We start from the raw sequence: 21,730 nt of genomic DNA, 5'->3' as shown, positions 1-21,730 counted from the left end.
CGTATCAGAGACACGTGACATTTGTGGGAACGTCCTGCCAGATTGGCGAGCTGCTTCTAGCGATGGAACGGAACTAAACCTGACGTGTTGAACTTAAGTGGTATGTACTTATTTTATATTTATTGGATAAAACACATCGATAAAACACTCTCACATATTTGAAGTATGCTTTAATTCTAGGACAGTTATCAATAATGCTGTTTGGTAGCAGTATCATATGTTGTGTACCCTCAAAGTCAAATGTGGTTGCACAATTAAAAATTTAGCACAAAATGAGAAAAATTTTTTTTTTTAAACTTATGATATTACCAGGGGTTCTTTTTTGTTTTAAGTTTTTTTGTTTTTTACAAATGTATTTCTTATTACACTAATTTAAAATGTATTCTTATATATATATATATATATATATATATATATATATATATATATATATACATATATATATATATATCTATATATATATATATATATATATATATATATATATATATATATATATATATATATACATATACATACACAGTATTTCCTTGATTTGCCGCCGGGGCGCTAATTAATTTAAAACCTCTTCTCACTCCTGCGCTTACCAAAGGCATGCAGTAAAAGTAAGCATGCGCTAATTATTTTAAAACCTCTTCTCACTCCGACACTTACCAAAGGTATGCAGTAAAAATTTGAGTGTGATGTAAGCTCGGACGTTAAATCCTACTGATTAGCTCTTAATCTTCTTCCGTTTATGCGATATCAAATTACCGTTATTGAAATCAGCTTCCTCCATTTTGAAAATGATGACAGGGGAAGTGTCACTCGAAGCGAGTTTGACCCGGCTTTAATTCAAGGCAGGCGCATACTATGCGCCCTGCGGTATATATATATATATATATATATATATATTCACATGCAGAATATATCTGCCATAGACCAAATTTTTTTAGCCCAATGCAGCCCAAAGGGCAAAAAGATTGGACATCTCTAATTAATTTTATAAGATTTGGTAAACCATTTTTGGGGGGGGATAAAATTAAAGTTGTATCGTTACGGGACAAAAAAAAAAATTTACATTACAAGAGTAAAGTTGTATTTTTAAGAATAAAGTTGTAATTTAAGAGGACAGAATTTGTAATTCAACGGTGTGTACTGCAGTTGTAATTTTACTTAAAATAAGTTATATAACGAGAGGAAAGTGGTAAATTTAAAAGGAAGTTGTTGACAAAGTTGTAATAGAAAAAAAACCTGTATTGTACGATGAAAAAACTTTACAAAAATAAAGTTGTTATTCTGAGAATAAAGTCGTAATTTAATGAGAAATACAGGAACTTGGAAATTTATGAGACTGAAGTTGAAATAGGTTGAAGTAAAATTGTTGAAACTTACCATCAGTATGGTTGTAATTTTACAATAAAATGTTTTAATTCTTGAGAGTAAAGTTGTAATTATACTAGAAAATAGTTTACATTTTAGGAGAATAAAGTCATAATTTTATTAGAATAATATATCATTTAACAACAGTATAGTTGTAATGTATAAGACAAAAATGTCATAATTCAACAAAAGTAAAGCGGTAATTGTACGAAAACATTGTAATAAAGTGGTAATTATGATTGGATTGTTGGAAAATGTTGGCATATATTTATCGACTACTTTAGCCTTCTTTGGGAAAAAAAAAAAAATCATTGTAATTTTTTTTAATGTTATGACTTTTTAGTGTTTCAAAGAGTCTTTTTTCCATAACTTTACAACCTTTTACAGTGCCACCTCTTATTTTAGACTTTTGCCTCACAGATTCTAGCATGCTTGGAGTTCCCCTCCTACTATTTTAGGGCTCTGCACCAGTCCAATACTTCTACAAGAAAGTAACTTAACAACTCCCTTCAGGCGGCTTTCACCACTTTTTCTTTCACACGCCAATAGCCGGCAAGTGCGTGCGACCTCTGACTTACACTGACACACTCCCACATGATAAAAAGGACTATAGATGATAGTCAGCTGTGAGAGTCTGCACTTTCGTTTCCTTAAGGGAAGAAACGCTGACCCGGTATCAGGAGTGATAAAAACGAGCCATACCACAATATTTGTTGGGTTAGAGCAGGGGTGTCAAACTTACGGCCCATAGGCCGACTCAGGCCCATAAACAGGTTTTGAACCGGCCCGCGAAATGAGTTTGCTAAGTACAAAAATGAGCAATAATTTTTTAATGAAAATAAATGCTGTTCTAAATGTGTCCACTGGATGTCGCTATAGCGATTCTTTGTATCCGCTGCCACGAAAGGGAGCATGACTACGTGCTTACGATGCTTCTTAGTGATGGTGTAAAATGTGAAGAGTTACTTTCTTGCCATATTGCCAAGGATGTTGTTGGTAATACAACCAGTGACATTTATACCCAAATAAATGCGTTTAATAATCTGTACATTTTGTGTTGGACTTGCGACTAGATGGGCGCAAATAATTATGATGAAATAATATGTATCCTCTTCTAACTTCATGTATGATGAATGAAATGAGTTGAAATTCATAAGTATTGTTGTCGATGATATGTACAGAATAAACCACATAATGTTTGTACTTCAGTTGAGGAAAATGAGTAAACTACATTAACCTTCCTCTTGTGTTAGCTTTCTGTTACCATCTCTGATGTTAACAGGTCGGTTTTGACCCGTGTCTTAAATCAGCTGTAAAATACACTAAAAACGATTATCTATCATCCAATTTGTTTCTCATCTCTTGGTTACCTTGGTAGACGTCCTTATCCATGAAAATATCAGTTTTAATATTTTTGGAGTGGGCCATTGGGCCTTTTTTTTGTCAGTATACCCCTCGATTTCAATTTAAAAAATGGTCAAATTAACTTTAAAAGAATTGTATAAATAAATAAAAGGTTGTTGTGTTACCTGACTATTACTGAGGGGTATTACAACATATATCTGATCTTATCTCTTATTTGTTTTATTTATTTTTTCATTTGAATAATTTCGAGACTGAATTGAATCTTTGTTTGTTTTGTACTGGATAACAAGGTAAAATGAGAATTCCCTAAAGCTCACACGATTGGGAGAGGAGCTGGCTGTCAGTGTGTTCAGTTTTGGCTTTAATTATTGCTTGATAATCTTATTTTTAAAACTGGGTCGACACCGACCCTAACAACACCAAGGTCATAATTTCATCCAGAGCATTTTATCATTTAGTGAAAAACCAAAAACATGTTTTGTTTTGTTGAAATATCGGTTCCTGACAAAGTCAAAAAGCCTTGATGCAAAAAAATAAATTTGTATGGTTATTTTATGCATTTAAAATTAAAACGGGTCGGTGCCGACCCTAACACAAGACGAAGGTTAATAACAAAAATTTTTGTAACACTTTAATATGGGGGAACATACAGTAGTTACCATTAATTATTTGCTTATCAACATGCAAGTTAGTAACACATTGGCTCTTAATTAGTCATTATTAAATACTTATTAATGCCGTATTCTGCATGGCCTTATTATACAACCAGTAAGTCATTAACTAGGAGTCAATTAGTTGCTTGTTAACATGCAAATTAGTAACATATTGGCTCTTAATGAGTCATTAATAAGTAATTATTAATGCTTTCTTCTGCATATCTTTATTATACAACCATTAAGCCATTAACTAAGAGTTTTCCCTCAATAACCTCAGAATTATTGCTTATTAGTAACCCTAACCCTACCCCTTGTACAGTATGTTCCCCTAGTGTCCGAATAACGCTAAATTAAGTATTTTTTCCTTAGAATATGGAATTCTTCAATACTTAGAATATGTTCCCCATACTAAAGTGTTTCCAATATTTGTATTAATTTCATTTTCTGATACATTAAAAATGTACACCAATGGGAGCATTTTATTACTCATTTCCACCTATTATTATGATGAACATAATCACATCATTTATTCATGAAGTATAAACAACAACACATGAAGATAGACTAATATTAACCACATGTGAATGTACAAAAAAAATAAATCATAATTTATACATTTTTAGAATGGGCTTGTTCCACTTTCAAATGAAGAAAACAATGTAAAGAGGTTTTTATTTGTAGGTTATCATGCCATGATTGTACCAGTCCGGCCCATTTGGCAATGGATTTTCCTTCATGTTGCCCTTGAGCTAAAATGAGTTAGAGTTAGAGTCAGTTATCTTTTACGTGCTATTCGTACACAAAACAGAACAATTTCCAAACGGATGTTACAATCCAAAACCATTCTTTTATTCATGGTACGAATTTTAACATAGGTATTCGTGCAAAGAGCCTTCTGGCCAATCTCATGGAAAGATATACTCCACTATTTCCCCAGACGAGGAAACAGCAGTGTCTGGTCGATGGCGATGGATGTATATATTTATACCTTGTATGGAGCCAGATTCCAGCCAACCCTGGTGACGCACAGAGCTAAAAAAGGTCCCATTTCCTGGCCCCACTCAGGAAGCAAAGGAAAGACCTTGGCTCCAAAGGGGTTGTGCAACTGGGCTTGTGGACACTTAACCATAATAAACATTTCTTTTCGAACAAGACGGAGAGAATAGAAGGAGAGCTGGGTCAGGGGGTTGGAATAAGTGAATGAGAGAAGGAGCAGACAAACATGTTTGATATGGAAAAAAGTCTGGGAATGCTCCAGGCAAATATAAATAGCAACAATGCTGACACCGTTTGTGTTTCTTCTGAGTAATGTCTAGGATTCTTTCTATTGTTTTGGAATATCAACCAGAAAATCATGCCTTTAGTTAGACATCTTGTTTGTAGGAATTGACATAACACCCGATAAATCCATTACAATCATGCCTTAGGGCAATGTTTTTCAACCTTTTTTGAGCCAAGGCATATTTTTGGATTTGAAAAAATCCAGAGGCACGCCACAAGCAGAAATAAATAAAAAAAACGAAACACAGATGACCGTAAAAAGTCGTTGTTGCAATAGTTGGATATGACTTTAAATCATAACCAAGCATGCATCAACATAGCTCTTGTCTCAAAGTATGCGTACTGTCACGACCTGTCACATCACGACGTAACTTATTTTGAGTGTTTTGCTGTTTTCCTGTGTGTAGGGTTTTAGTTCTTGTCTTGCGCTCCTATTTTGGTGGCTTTTTCTGTAGCACTTTCATGTCTTCCTTTGAGTTATAATACCCCATATACTTTGTTTTAGCAATCAAGAATATTCATTTTGTTTTTATCCTTATTTGTGGGGACATTGTTGATTGTCATGTCATGTTCGGATGTACTTTGTCGACGCTGTCTTTGCTCCACAGTAAGTCTTTGCTGTCGTCCAGCATTCAGTTTTCGGTTACTTTGTAGCCAATTCAGTTTTAGTTTCATTCTGCAGCGCCTTTCCTAAGCTTCAATGCCTTTTCTTAGGGGCAATAACCTTCTGTTTATTTTTGGTTTAAGCATTAGTTACTTTTTTACCTGCACTCTGCCTCCCGCTGTTTCCAACATCTACAAAGCAATTAGCTACCGGCTGCCACCTACTGATATGGAAGAGTATTACACGGTTACTCTGTTGAGCTCAGACAACACAGACACTCAACAACAACACAACATTTGCAGACTGTAATGACTATTTTGCAAAAAACATTTTTAACCCAAATAGGTGAAATTAGATCATCTCCCACAGCACACCAGACTGTATCAGTGGTTGAAAAGACTGCCAAAGAGCAATTTGAGTCCAATACTTGGCCTTGACAAGTGTCAACTCCTTTATTCTGTTCAAAACTGACATGGAAACAGGAGTTAAGGACATTCAGCACAATTATTTTGTTTGACTATCAGAATGCGGAAGACCATTTTTGTGCTCAGACTATCACTGACGGAAGACATCCTATCAAAGCTTGTTGGCTCTGATATTGATAATTAGTAGGGATTTTAGATGTGATATTGATATCGATTACAGTTCCCCTTTATGCCAGCTAGAAAGCAAGTGCTAGTTGGGTGATATTTTATCAAGATGTGGTTATTGTCATGTCGGGGTTGCATGTTACTGCACAGATCGTTCTCCCAGGATGCAGACGGAACTACGGAGGCAAAGTGCAGGCAAGACAGTGATTTATTGTCCATAAATCAGTCATGGTACCAAAAACAGGAAAAATGTGCCGATAGCAAGGGAAGCAAACTAAAGCTTAGCAAAATATCAACAAGCATATGAACAAGAAGCAAAGTATACAAACAGCAATTGTTGCGTAGAGCAAACAAGACAGCCGGACTGAGTGTGGCGAACAACGGGAATAAGTAGCTCTTTGATTACTGCTCGGCAGCAGGTGAGCGTCCCGAACACTAATCAGAGGCAGGTGAAACTAATCTGCACCCATGGCAACTAAAACACAAACCCAGGGGTGCTCAAAACAGAACGAAGGGAGTCAAACTAAAATAACATGATCTGGGCAACGGATCATGACAGTTATCAATCACGGTTTGTCGATCATTTTAATTTAATACAGTAATACCGTATTTTTCGGAGTATAAATCGCTCCGGACTATAAGTCGCACCTGCTGAAAATGCATAATAAAAAAGGAAAAAAAACATATAAAAGTCGCATTTCATGGGGAAAATTATTTGATAAAACCCAACACCAAGAATAGACATTTGAAAGGCAATTTAAGATAAATAAAGAATGGTGAACAGGCTGAATAAGTGTACGTTATATGACGCATAAATAACCAACTGAGAACGTGATGTTAAAGTAACATATTTTGTTGTAGTCATTCAAATAACTACAACATATAGAACATGCTATACGTTTACCAAACAATCTGTCACTCCTAATTGCTGAATTCGATGAAATCTTATACGTCTAGTCTCTTACGTGAATGAGCTAAATAATATTATTTGATATTTTACGGTAATGTGTTAATAATTTCACACATAAGTCGCTCCAGAGTATAAGTCGCACCCCCGGCCAAACTATGAAAAAAAACTGCGACTTACAGTCCGAAAAATACTGTACTAACCGTCGGGCGTTTTTGCAGCGGTTATCATTATTACAGTTTGTGTATATGTGTTCCAAACGCCTGCATCTGCTAAAACCGATGCAAAGACTGAAAGAGTGACCTCTCTTGCAGCCCGTAACAACACATGCACATGGTGATTATCGAGGCTGGCAAAGTTATCGAGTTCATTTTCATTTATCGTTCGATTCATTTATTATATCGACCCAGGCCTGGTAATGACTCATAAGGTTAGTGTTTTTCATACCTACCATTGTTCTCTGTGCAATTTCTCTGGATCAAACATTTTCTAAAATGATAATTCGTATCGGACAATACTCAAAGCTCCAATATCGGTATAATACTTGAAGTGAAATGTTTTTTTGGGGACATAATAGTGAGCAATTTATAGCTTCTGCATCATAGCTGACTGACATATAGGCCTATACTTTTTTAAAGATGTGTAGCAAAGCCTGGAGTGTTTTTTTGTACATACTGTAAAGGTGTGGTCGTATACAGGGCAGTTGCAATGCATTTTGGGACTCTCTCTTCAGCTACTGTGGACTGTCATCACATTTCCCCCCTATTCGATGGGCCTGCTCGTATACACATGGAAAGGCTAGCATAATTAAAAAAGACCTTTTGCATAGAAGTGGACTTTTTTTCATAAACAATTTTTAAAATTTTTTTTTTACATATACACACACATACATACATACATACATACATACACATACGTACGTACATACATACATACATACATACATACATACATACATACATACACACATACATACATATTCATACACATATATATACATATACATACATACACACATACATACACATCTATACACATTCACATATATACACATACCTACACACATACATATACACACACACTCATATATATATATATATACACACATACACATATATATACACATATACATATACACAAACACATCTACTGTATATACATACATACATATCTACATATACACATACATACACATTGATGTTTTTAATATGCGAGTGTGAAAGGTTGTTTGTATACATGTGTCATGTGATTAACTGGCGACCAGTCCATACAAGCGGAAGATTAAATGAATGAATATATTATCTATCAACGTGTATTTAAAGAAGATATTTTTCAATGAAATTAATCAGATTCATTTTGTTTAGTTTTTACAGAGAAGTAACACCTCCACAGTTGTCCTGCACACCAACGGACATCTCAGCAATGTCCACACTGTCGACTTCCCCAGTGAGGACGAGGAGCTGGTCAAGTGGGCGACCAAGAAGTTCGGAGGTGTGACTTCCTTCACCACTGTCGCCAATCCTAAATTGATGCTCTCGAAGGCAACAGAAGGTGAGAATCAATGGAACTGTAGTTGTAGTGTTACCATCCGCAGTGAAGTGACGCATGCAACAGGCTGAATGGAGGCTGAACAGGCATGCTCTCGCCAGCAGCAGTACGCCCGGGTGTGAACACACTTATTTCCTAACAAATCCTCCTTAAGGCGCCTTGAGCGAGAGGAGAGCTCTGACATGTCTCTGGATTGAATGTCAGGGATGCTGGAGTTGTAGCGCTCGCTTTTGTATCCTGTATTTCAAAGTTCGTCTGAGTTTATGTCCTGGTTTATGAGTTATGTGCAGATGATATCTGACAGCGTTGCTCTGCTTGGTTTTGTCCATGTCAACATGTTACAGTGTGAATCTGCAAATGACCACGCCACTTTGAACACATCACGTTAACTAACAACAATGTAGAAAACATTTTATTAACTTTTTCTATTGTATGAAATATAAAAAGCTATGTTAACATTAAATTTGAACCAAATTTGTACTATTTCACTAATTTACTCTGAACAAATGAATGAGTTTACTATCCATGTATTAAGTTGTAAAATATATTACGAAATAATTGTATTGACACTCTTTGATACTTTTGTATTTCAGGATTACATTTACTGTACTTTTTTTTAATTAATTAATAACATTTATAGCTATTGAATGTAATTTGTATTTATTTGATGGGTTTTTTGGTAATTTACTGGTATTTTTAATTAATGTTTTTTTTTTTTCATTTAAAGGCCATGTTTGACATTGTGATACACTGAAAACTACCAAATACATTATTTCACCCTTTAAATATGTATTTTTTACTTAAATTAAATAATATCAGTGTTATTTTATTTAAAACAAAAACTACCCACCGCTTTGTATTGGCCGTGACACATTTGCGAGTTAATCTGTTTAATTAATGCCCTTTTTTCATGACACTTAAATACACTGAAAAACAACAATACATTAGTTCACATTTTAATTAGATATTTCTTATTTAATGACATTATATTGTAAGTATTTATTTTTTTTTAAATCAACTCCCTCTTTTTATTGGTCATGACACATTTGCAGTGTCCAAAAAAAGTATGTATTTACTCACACAAACACACACACACACACAAATATACATACATACATATATATATATGTATGTATATATATAAATATGTATATATATATGTATATATACATATGTATGTCTATATGTATATATGTTTGTATGTATATATTTATATGTATGTATATGTATATATATATGTCTGTGTATATATATGTATGTATATATACATATATGTAAATATATGTAGATATTTATATATATATATATATGTGTGTATTAGAGATGCGCGGATAGGCAATTATATCATCCGCATCCGCGTCACCAAGATCGTCATCCACCCGCCGTCCACCCGAACCAACATTTAATCGGGATGGTACCCGCGCGTCAACCGCCTGCTGAATTACATCAGAAGTTGGCCACCTTTACCACTCACAGAGCTATTTAAATCTGCTTCTCAGAGTAATGTAGTCAATAGGAGCCGGTAACGTTCTCGCGACTTTTCATTAGTGTTCATCCTGATGACAAGAATATGGGTGTGCTGTGAAGCCATTGCCTTAGACACCTTCAACAACATGTACGAACCAATTGTTAGTCCTGCAACATTTTGTGTGCAGCTTCCGCAATCACACGTATGAGATTGAAAGGCATGCTAAGTGATACAGAGTACACTGATGGTTGTGAAATAAACAACTTTAACACTTACTAATATGCGCCACGCTATGAAGCCACACCAAACAAGATTGACAAACACATTTCGGGAGAACATCCTCACAGTAACACAACATAAACGCAACACAAATAATATCCATAATCCTTTGTATTCATGACACTTCCTTAATATATTTTACACCCCTGCGCCCCAAACCCCGCCCACCTTACCGACGCAGGGGGGGTGGGGGGGTTGGGGTGTATAAAATAGTCAGGAATTGTCATGAATACAAAGGATATGGGTATTTGTTGTGTTGCGTTTATGTTGTGTTACTGTGAGGATGTTCTCCCGAAATGTGTTTGTCGTTCTTAATTGGTGTGGCTTCAAAGCGTGGCGCATATTACTAAGAGTGTTAAAATTGTTTATATCACAACCATTAGTGTATTCTGTGTCACCCAGTATGCCTTGCAGTCGTGTGCGTGTTACCGCGGAAGCCATATTCAACATGATGCTGGACTGACAAGTAGATCATGTATGATGTAGAAGGTGACAAAGCCAATGGCTTCATAGCACGCACCAATATTTAATATCTGGGTGACTGCCGGCAGTCATTCAAGATAATAATAGCGTCTCCTAATTAATTCTTCGTTTTATGACACAGGTTTTAAATGGCTCTTTGAATGGCAAAGGATACCGATCTCAGAACCATATATATGAAATGTCTCCGGATGGTTCAGCCGCCACCCGCCCAAATCTAATTAAAATAAATGTTTTCGTCATGTCAACCGCCCGACCCGCGGTTTATCCGCGGACTCCGCGGATGAGACCGCAAACCGCGCATCTCTAGTGTGTATATATATGTATGTATATATACATATATGTATGTAGGTTTATATATGCGTGTGTGTGTGTGTGTGTGTGTGTGTGTGTGTGTGTGTGCATGTAAAAAAACAAGGTAGGCGCAATCAAGTGTCTTTTCGTGCCTTTTTTGCCATTTACAGGTATAAGTTGAACGTCAAAGTTGACCAATCTTTTGGTTTAGAACTACAACCTACTATACAATTGTGAGGAATGATGTATAATCTAGAATAGAGGGTTTCCAACATTTTTCACCCAGTATCACCTCAGAAAACACTTGGAACTCCAAGTACCACCATATAGACCAGCAAAAAAATACAATAGCGCAGTAGGTCATTAAAAGCAAGGCAGAGGTTTTATTTAACAAATATATTTAATATTTTTGGCCACTGTCACATTGCACACAGTTTGAACAGTAACACTATGTTTGAATATTTAATTGAAGGATTATTTGATGTACCACTAGTTTGAGAATCACTGGTATAGAATGAACTTTTACCAACTCAGAGGTGATGCAGCAGCTCAGTATGTCAATAGCCGCATACGATAGTTACTTCTCTGTGATCATATTGCATTGTTAAAAGTAACTCATCTGCATTAGCGCTTCTAATAACAATATTGTTAATAATCAGGTCACGATATGTAATCAGAGTACTGTTGGCGGAATTTTTTTTAAAACGGTATTACGGCCGCAGTAGATTTCTCCTGTTAGCTGCATTGTGAGCCCCCTTGTACTTTCTGGTTATTACAAAATTGAAAGCATAAAAAAGGGAAGACATATGTGTTGTTGTTTTACATAGGGATTTTGAATGATAGGTAAAATTTCCCCAAAAAAGTGTTATTCCCCTTTAAAAGCCTACTGAAATAAGACTTTCTTATTTAAACTGGGATAACAGGTCCATTTTATGTGTCATACGTGATCATTTCGCGATATTGCCATATTTTTGCTGAAAGGATTTAGTAGAGAACATCCACGATAAAGTTCGCAAGTTTTGCTTGCTAACAGAAAAGCCCTGCCTCTACCGGAAGTCGCAGACGATGACGTCACATGTTGATGGCTCCCCACATCTTCACATTGTTTTTAATGGGAGCCTCCAACAAAAACAGCTATTCGGACCGAGAAAACGACAATTTCCACATTATTTGAGCGAGGATGAAAGATTCGTGTTTGAGGATATTGATAGCGACGGACTAGAAAAAAAACAAAAAAAAAATAAGGCGATTGCATTGGGATCGATTCAGATGTTTTTAGACACATTTACTAGGATAATTCTTGGAAATCCCTTATCCTTCTATTGTGTTGCTAGTGTTTTAGTGAGTTTAATAGTACCTTATAGTCGGAGGTGTGTGTCCACGGGGGTGTTGACGCGCAGTGTCTCAGGGAAGTCGACGGCAGCTTTATGGGCGGCACAAGCTCAGCTGATCTCCGGTAAGAAGCGACTTTTTACCACAATTTTCTCACCAAAACCTGCTGGTTGACATTCGGTTGGGATCCATGTTCGCTGTGATCCATAGTAAAGTTTCACCTCCGTGAATTTTAAACAAGGAATCACTGTGTGTGTGTGTGGCTAAAGGCTAAAGCTTCCCAACTCCATCTTTCTACTTTGACTTCTCCAATATTAATTGAACAAATTGCAAAGAATTCATCAACACAGATCTCCAAAATACTGTGTAATTATGCGGTTAAAGCAGACGACTTTTAGCTGTGTGTGTGCGCAGCGCTCATATTTCCTAACAGCCCGTGACGTCAAGCGTACACGTCATCATTATGCGCCGTTTTCGAGAAAAATTTCCCAGGAAATTTAAAATTGCACTTTAGTAAACTAAAAAGACCGTATTGGCATGTGTTGCAATGTTAATATTTCATCATTGATATATAAACTGCGTGGTGGGTAGTAGTGGGTTTCAGTAGGCCTTTAAGGACAACCCACCGAAACATAAGCTAAATAATTTGGACTAGCCTCTCGGCTACAGAGTCGTATTGAGTCATATTCCGCAAGGATTTGGAGATGATTCCAGTATGCTCTGTTCCTTGACCTGTGCGTGGGTGTTAGTATGAACACATGTACTGTTGGTCTCAGCCAGATGTATTCTGGATAAGGCTGGCGCCGTAGAAAATATGTACAATCTCCTCCAGAGAGCAGGGTTTAAAAATTCAACGCCATGCTCGCAACAGGAAATACATAATAAGCAGCTCTGGGCAGCGAGCTGCTTTTAAATTCTTGATGCCGCACTTCCTAGACAGTCTGACTGAATGTTAAAGCAGCATTAAGCGATATCGGAGTCTTTGTAGTGGCTGACACTCACCTCCTCCTCCAGGCTGTTAAAAGCTGTTTAATGTGCACACTGTCGGGTTTTGCATGCCTGCTTTTTGAATGCTCACAGCAATGCAATAGAAGAGCTGCGTCCAAAAATCCTGCCTTTGTCGAGATAATGGTGCTCACTTTTGATTACACAAAAATGCGGCAACCAAAATAATGAATAAAATCGGGTTGAGACAGTCAACACCGAGCATTGGGTTTGTTTTTGTTCTGTGTAGTGTGATTTTTCTATTTGTGTATTTGTGCAGGAACAAAAGCAGGCTCTGAAGAATGCATACTCCAAAATGAAGATCCCACAGAAAAGCAGTTCATGAAGATTGAAGCAGAGTCCACATTCAAGTCCTGTTCCCCGCAGCAAAGTGCAGACGACCCTGATCTTCATATCATAAACATCCCAGGGGACGCTGCCATTCGGTAGACCGCCAACTTACACGCCGCATTGCTCCTCCTGAAGTATAAATATCTTAAATATTTGATTTCGCCATCTCGCAGCAACGTCTCGGTTCGGGTGGACAGAAAGAAGACCAGCGTGTTCCTGCGGGGTCCACAGGGCACCACATGGACGTTCCTCAATCTACAACACACCAAGTTTTGTGTAGGCACATTGCATTATTCAACATGCTCGCTACGAGGGTCCAAAAGTGACCAATAATTTAATTCTTCTCCCGCTTGCCTTCGCAGAGTAACAACGAGATCGTGCTGGCCGCCTTCGCCCACAGAATCCAGCCTGAAATCACGATGAGCAGCGACAAAGCTGAGGACGTGCAGAGGAAGGCTTTGGATTATTTCAAAGTGGCCACGTTCACCAGCTACACCGAAATCCGATCGGAAGAGTCGACATTGTTACTGGTTCTTGGTCAGGAAAGTTCCACAGGTGAGAAGACGTTGTATATTATATTTCTGCCCCGCTTCAATGAATCATTGGAACATTGTAATTTACCTGTGACTCACAACATATTGTCTCTTTACCTTAGCAAACAGACGTGGCATCTGTAAAGCTCATGGTGGAGTTGAAAGAATTCATGAGCAAAAAGCTGCTGAAGGCAATGTTTAGACAGGAAAGTCTGAGGATGACAAATGACAAAGGTCTATAATACAATATAGAGAAAATTATGTTATGTTTGTTCAATTGAATTTTATATTACATTTTAGCTACACGTGTTATTTCAATTAAGAATGATTGTGGATTTTTTTTAAATTTACATATATGTACTATACGTATTTATATAATGTGTATATGTATGTGTATATATATACATGCATATGTATATACAGTATGTGTACACATCTATATATGTATATACAGTATATATGTATTACATGTTCATATATTTGTGTATATATAAATTGTATAACATATATATATATATATATATATATATATATATATATATATATATATATATATATATATATATATATATATATATATATATATATATAAAATGTTAAATGGGTTGTACTTGTATAGCGCTTTTCTACCTTCAAGGTAATCAAAGCGCTTTGACACTACTTACACATTCACACACACATTCACACACTGATGGAGGGAGTTGCCATGCAAGGCGCTTACCAGCACCCATCAGGAGCAAGGCTGAAGTGTCTTGCTCAAGGACACTAGGTGTACTAGGTGGGGATTGAACCAGGGACCTTCGGGTTGCGCACGGCCACTTTTCCAACTGCGCCACGCCACACACACACATATATATATATATATATATATATATATATATATATATATATATATATATATATATATATATATATATATATATATATATATATATATATATATATATATATGCACTACATAATATAATTTGTGGACAATACACATCTCGGGATCCTGGGAAGAGCTGGATGAAGTAGCTAGGTAACAGGAAGTCTGGGCTTCTCTGCTTAGGCTGCTGCCCCCGTAACCCAATCTCGGATAAGCTCAAAAAATGGTTGGATGGATGGACACAAATATACATAACATTTGTTATTATAAAATGCGGCACTAACGTGGGTCAATCATGGAATGCGGAATAATATATATATATATATATATATATATAGTTACATATTACATATGAATTAAACTACAAATATCTATGCTGTGTATCATTCAATATTTAAAATAAGACCTTTTTGTGGAAAAATTACAGAAATTCACTATATACTGGATAATGTGATACATGTCACGGATACACTGAATGTTATACGTAACACAATATTGAATAATATACCGTATATTATAATTGTTGTATATTAAATAGATAGATAGATAGTACTTTATTGATTCCTTCAGGAGAGTTCCTTCAGAAAAATTAAAATGACAATCATATTACACACATACACACACATATATACATATATATATATATATAATATGTATGTATATATATATGTATATATATATATAAATAATACACAAATTATAGTATGTATATATTATTATTATTATTATTATTATTATTATTATTGTCTGCACCATTATTACATATTCCGGCAACAATTAATCGATTAAATTGATCAATTTGATGAGAAAAAAGCTTTTTATTTCTATTCTATTAATTGTTTAATAAGTTTAACTAATAAAACCTGATCAAATCTGGACTGCACGGTGTGCCTGGAACTCTAAATATGCGGACATAGTTTTTGCACGTTTGCTGCAATAAAGCGTGAATGACGGCCTTTTAAAAAAAAAATGATGCTCACATGTTAAAAGTGGGCCCTGCGATGAGGTGGCGACTTGTCCAGGGTGTCCCCCGCCTTCTGCTCGAATGCAGCTGAGATAGGTTCCAGCGCCCCCCGCCACTCCAAAAGGGACAAGCGGTAAAAAATGGATGGATGGATGTTAAAAGTGCATTTACAATATTGATGATCGCATTTATTAGGAAAAATGAATGAAGGTTTTGGCAAGTTGTAAAAATTATTGTTTATTTCAACTGTTGCTCCCAAAACTTGATTAATCGGACAAACTAATTGGTCACTAAGATAATCGATAGCTGTAGCCTTATACTATTAAAACTATTTGATCCATATCAGTATCATTTAGTATTTGCTAGAGGTGGGAATCTTTGGGTACCTCACGATTCGACTCATACCTATTCTTGGGGTGATGATTCGATTCCGAATTGATTCTTGATTAAACACCAGTCTTGTAATATAATATTTGGTACAAAAGTTATAATAAACCTTTTCAAAACAGGTTGCAGGTTACAAAAGCTCCTCTTGGCTGCTGACTTACGACCTATCAGCGCAATGCAAATATATAAATATTAGGGCTGTCAAAGTTTTCTTCTTTCTTTTCTTTCTTTTCTTCCTGTCACTCACTTTTTCACACCATCGACCAAATGACACAAAGACCCGCTGGGAAAAGCGTCTTAGAGCTTGGTAGCAAGTTGGCACAAAACAAACAAATGTAATTCTGTCTCTGGCAGTGACAACCACGGTAGCAGAACCCACCCTGTCTTCCACCACGGTGCCGCCTGATCAGATGCCTCTGTTGATGCAGCTCTACACGTCCCCGGATTACCGCTCGCCTCTGGACCCCAACGCCAAGGTGCAGAGCGACAAGAGAATCTACGCAGAGGTGAGAGCTTGCGACGGAAAAATGTATGTAATTTTCGCCGATTCTTTCTAACAAACGAGTGAACCGATAAATGGATAGCTAACCAGTGAATATACAGTCGCACCTCAATGTACAGGTTTGATTATATCTGTGACAGAGCTCTTAACTCAAAACAATTGTATTTCAAAACATCTTCCATTAAAATCAATTAAAATAAATTGAATTGGTGCTTGTCCTCCACGAAAAAAATGCTTTCACTTAGGGTTGTACGGTATACTGGTATTAGTTTTGTACCGCCAAACTAATGAATCATTTTCGGTACTTTACCCCGCAGTGTTCCGCAGTGCACAATCACAGAGTACTTACTAGCAGACACAGTGTGTAGACAGAAAAGGGAGAACGGACGCATTTTGGCTTGAAAACTAACAATAAAGGTGAAGTTATAACATGGAAACGCCCACCGGAAGAGATGCTTTAAAGGCCTACTGAAACCCATGCAGTCTGATAGTTTATAAATCAATGATGAAATCTTAACATTGCAACACATGCCAATACGGCCTTTTTAGTTTACTAAATTGCAATTTTAAATTTCGCGCGAAGTATCCTGTTGAAAACGTCGGTATGATGACGCGTGCGCGTGACGTCACTGATTGTAGCGGACATTTTTTTCTGGCCCGATCCCAGCTATAAGTGGTCTGCTTTAATCGCATAATTACACAGTATTCTGGACATCTTTGTTGCTGAATCTTTTTCAATTTGTTCAATTAATAATGGAGAATACAAAGAAGAAAACAGTTGGTGGAAAGCGGTGTATTGCAGCCAGCTGTAGCAACACAAACACAGCCGGTGTTTCCCTGTTTACATCCCCTCAAGATGACGGTGAAGCTTTACTATGGAACAGAGCGGTCAAGCGAACATGGTTCCCTACCACATGTCAACTGGCAGGTTTCGGTGAGAAAATTGTGGTAATAAGTTGGCTCTTACTGTAGACATGAGCGGAGAGCTTGCGTCGTTCCTCGTGCAGCTGTCAAAGAGGCAGCTGTGACTCTCTTGCCTCCTCCGACTGGCCGCCCCCGAACGTGGGATGCTTCCACCGTGGCGGGGGGGGGGGGGGAGGCTTGTCAGCCCGGCCCCAACGGCTGCCTTCGCTTTGCCTTGTCGAAAAATGTGGCTTCCCTCAGAGACACTGGCGGTCACCACACCCGTGGCCACACCCCTCCGACTTTCAGGTATGACCATATGATCTCACTAAAACACTAATATCACGATAAGCAGATAAGGGATTTTCCAGAAGTATCGTAGTAAATGTGTCTAATAACATCTGAATCGCTCCCACTGCCCTGTCTTTTTTTTTTTTTTTTTTTTTTAGTCCTTCACTCTCACTTTCTTCATCCACAAATCTTTCATCCTCGCTCAAATTAATGGGGAAATCGTCGCTTTCTCAGTCCCAATTACTCTAGCTGCTGGTGACCATGATTGTAAACAATGTGAAGATGTGAGGAGCTCCACAGCCCGTGACGTCACGCGCACATCGTCTGCTACTTCCGGTACAGTCAAGGCTTTTTTATTAGCGACCAAAAGTTGCAAACTTTATCGTCGATGTTCTCTACTAAATCCTTTCAGCAAAAATATGGGAATATTGTGAAATGATCAAGTATGACACATAGAATGGACCTGCTATCCCCGTTTAAAAAGGAAAATCGCATTTCAGTAGGCCTTTAAGACATGGCCAGCTAGCTAGCGGCTAAAGTCCAGCCCCTGTTGGCAGTGTTGTACCTCCTTCTAAATCACTAGTCCTCGCCTCCATGGCGACAAATAAAGTACGTTTCTTACAAGTATCATCACTGCAGGACGAGGAATAGCTAAACATGCTTCACTACACACCGTAGCTCACCGTCGTCAAAATGTAAACCAACGCCATTGTCACGGTTGGGGTTGCAGCTTGCTGCGGGATCGTTCCTCCAGATGCAACACGGACACTCCGGACGAGAGCGTGAGGTAGGAGATGATTATTTAATCACACAAGTGCCAAAGAGACAGAAACAAACAAAAGAAAAACGTGCCGATCGCACGGGAAGCTAGGGCAACAACTTAGCACAGGAAACACAGCAGCAGGACATAGGAACATGGGAACGTAACAGCTGGGTATAGCAAATAACGAAGCCACGACGAGTGACCGGAAAAGGCAGGCTTAAATAGAGTCTCTGATGAGCAACAGGTGAGCGTAAAAGGCAGGCGAAAATCATAAGTTACCATGCTGAATAAACAAACTCATAGATGCACAAACAAGAACAAAAGGAGTCTAAAACTAACAGAAAACACAAAAACATGATCCGCACCACGGATCATGACAGCCATTGGTGGATCTACACCTAACATCCACTGTAATGATACCAAGTACAGTAGCGTATCTGATCGATGCTACTATGATTACGTCGATATTTTTTGGCATCACAACATCTTCAATTTATATCATGTTTATAAACTCAGGAAATACCTCCCTGGACACAGGAGGACTTTGAATTTGACCAATATATTATCCTGTAACTACTTGGTGTCGGACTGATACCCAAATTCGTGGTATCATCCAAAGCTAATGTAAAGTATCAAAACAACAGAAGAATAAGTGATTATTACATTGTAACAGAAGTGTAGATAGAACATGTTAAAAGAGAAAGTAAGCAGATATTAACAGTAAATGAACAAGAAGATTAATAATTAGTGTTGTCCTTTATAATTTTGACAAAATAAAAGAATGATAAATGACACAATATTTTACTACATACGTCAGCAGCTAAATTAGGAGCCTTTGTTTGCTTGCTTACTACTAAAAGACAAGTTGTCTTGTATGTTCACTATTTTACTAAAGGACAAACTTGCAAAAAGAAACATATGTTTAATGTACCTTAAGATTTTTATTAACATAAAGCCAATAATGCAATTTTTTGTGGTCCCCTTTTTTTAGAAAAGTACCCAAAAGTACCGAAAACTATCAACATAATTTTGGTACCCCTACCGTTAACAAAATATTGGTATCAGAACAACACTACTTTCACGTATTACTCTTGAACTGCTGCACACCAAAAGGTGAACATGTGTCAAAGCATACAACTCTACTGTATTATCTTTGCTAATATTATTTTTGACAAATACACCACATGGTGGCGCTGTTATTCAACCGCAAAGTTGAACCCCATAACTTTGATTGACTTGAAGTACGGTAACTACTCAAACTTTCCGTTGTTTTGCCGGATCACCACCAAGTTTTTTTACACGCCTTTAGGGGACTGACAAGCACATGTTTATTAAATTCGAGCAAGATTGGTTGAAAAACAGCCGGCAAGTTTTCCAAAGCATTTTGAGCACAACCCATTATGTCATCTTTTGGTTGGCATGTTTCAGATTTCGGGCAACACTCTGGGCGCCATGGTTTTGACCATCCAGGTGATCAGCTGTTTCGTGCGCTCCAAAGGCTCCTGCCCGGTCCTCAAGGAGCTTCCCTTCATTCCAGAGTACTGCTCCTTGAATTCCTGTCCCAACAGCACGCGACTCAGCTTCTCCCTGGATCAGCTCCACGAGGTGACCTCCACCACCTGGGACGTGGAATGTTCCGTCAAACTTTGCTACAGCAAGGTAGGAATCGGACTTTCAGTCTCCCGAGATTGCATTTGCAAAAGGTGTCAAAAGATTGCTTGTAAGCTTTGTGCTGAGAAATGTAGCACGTCACAAACCGCTTTTGTCGCTGTCTGGCGAACATTAGCGCAGGATTAGGACTCATTAGATGACTCGGTCAACGGTTTTCTTTGCTGCTCACCAGAAATGTGTGGACGGGGGAAGAGTGAAGAGGAACCTGGAGGTCACCCCGCCTTGTCAGCAAACACTAAGTGAGTTCAGTTTAATCTCCAAAATATGCTGTGACAGTCACACAGATGCCACATAAGCCTCTGGATAAGTGTCGCTGTCTTTCCTTTCCTTGAGCATTTGCAATGTGCGTGACTCGTGTGATTTGGTACACCTGCACAACCTTATCAGATCAAAACAAGGGCTATAATAACACATTCTGCAATAATTGTCATAAATCCAATGTAATGGTCAAAATATTAGAAACTCAGGGCTCGCAGACTTTTTGCAGATGATGTGGTCCTGATGGGTTCATCTGGCCGGGATCTTCAGCTCTCACTGGATCGGTTCGCAGCCGAGTGTTAAGCGACCGGAATGAGAATCAGCACCTCCAAGTCCGAGCCCGGAAAAGGGTGGAATGCCATTTCCGGGTTGGGGAGGAGACCCTGCCCCAAGTGGAGGAGTTCAAGTACCTAGGAGTCTTGTTCACGAGTGGGGGAAGAGTGGATCGTGAGATCGACAGGCGGATCGGTGCGGCGTCTTCAGTAATGCGGACGCTGTATCGATCCGTTGTGGTGAAGAAGGAGCTGAGCCGGAAGGCAAAGCTCTCAATTTACCGGTCGATCTACGTTCCCATCCTCACCTATGGTCATGAGCTTTGGGTCATGACCGAAAGGATAAGATCACGGGTACAAGCAGCCGAAATATGTTTCCTCCGCCGGGTGGCGGGGCTCTCCCTTAGAGATAGGGTGAGTAGCTCTGCCATCCGGGAGGAACTCAAAGTAAAGCCGCTGCTCCTCCACATCGAGAGGAGCCAGATGAGGTGGCTCGGGCATCTGGTCAGGATACCACCCGAACGCCTCCCTAGGGAGGTGTTTAGGGCACGTCCATCCGGTAGGAGGCCACGGAGAAGACCCAGGACACGTTGGGAAGACTATGTCTCCCGGCTGGCCTGAGAATGCCTCGGGATCCCCCGGGAAGAGCTAGACGAAGTGGCTGGGGAGAGTGAAGTCTGGGTTTCCCTGCTTAGGCTGCTGCCCCCGCGACCCGACCTCAGATAAGCGGAAGATGATCGATGGATGGTATGGTGTTATTCAAACATTCACACATTTGGATTTTATTTTTTTTATTTAAATGTGTATTTTCTATTAC

The 21,730-nt window shown here is 38.2% G+C and overlaps 1 protein-coding gene across 1 annotated transcript in view; it reads left to right on the top strand.

Moving 5' to 3' along the window:
- Positions 1-21,730, top strand: part of eng (endoglin) — a 117,539-nt gene that overhangs the window by 81,509 nt on the left and 14,300 nt on the right. The window contains exons 5-11 of the mRNA XM_061876416.1: positions 8,130-8,316; positions 13,431-13,596; positions 13,675-13,777; positions 13,864-14,056; positions 16,608-16,759; positions 20,141-20,371; positions 20,556-20,622. Of these exons, the coding sequence (XP_061732400.1) occupies positions 8,130-8,316; positions 13,431-13,596; positions 13,675-13,777; positions 13,864-14,056; positions 16,608-16,759; positions 20,141-20,371; positions 20,556-20,622 (1,099 nt within the window). The remainder of the gene's footprint in view (positions 1-8,129; positions 8,317-13,430; positions 13,597-13,674; positions 13,778-13,863; positions 14,057-16,607; positions 16,760-20,140; positions 20,372-20,555; positions 20,623-21,730) is intronic.

The sequence above is a fragment of the Nerophis ophidion genome, linkage group LG17 (genome assembly GCF_033978795.1).
Source record: "Nerophis ophidion isolate RoL-2023_Sa linkage group LG17, RoL_Noph_v1.0, whole genome shotgun sequence".
Lineage (NCBI taxonomy): Eukaryota > Metazoa > Chordata > Actinopteri > Syngnathiformes > Syngnathidae > Nerophis > Nerophis ophidion.
The sequence above is the reverse complement of the archived record's forward strand: the minus strand, read 5'-3'. Positions and strand labels throughout refer to the sequence as shown.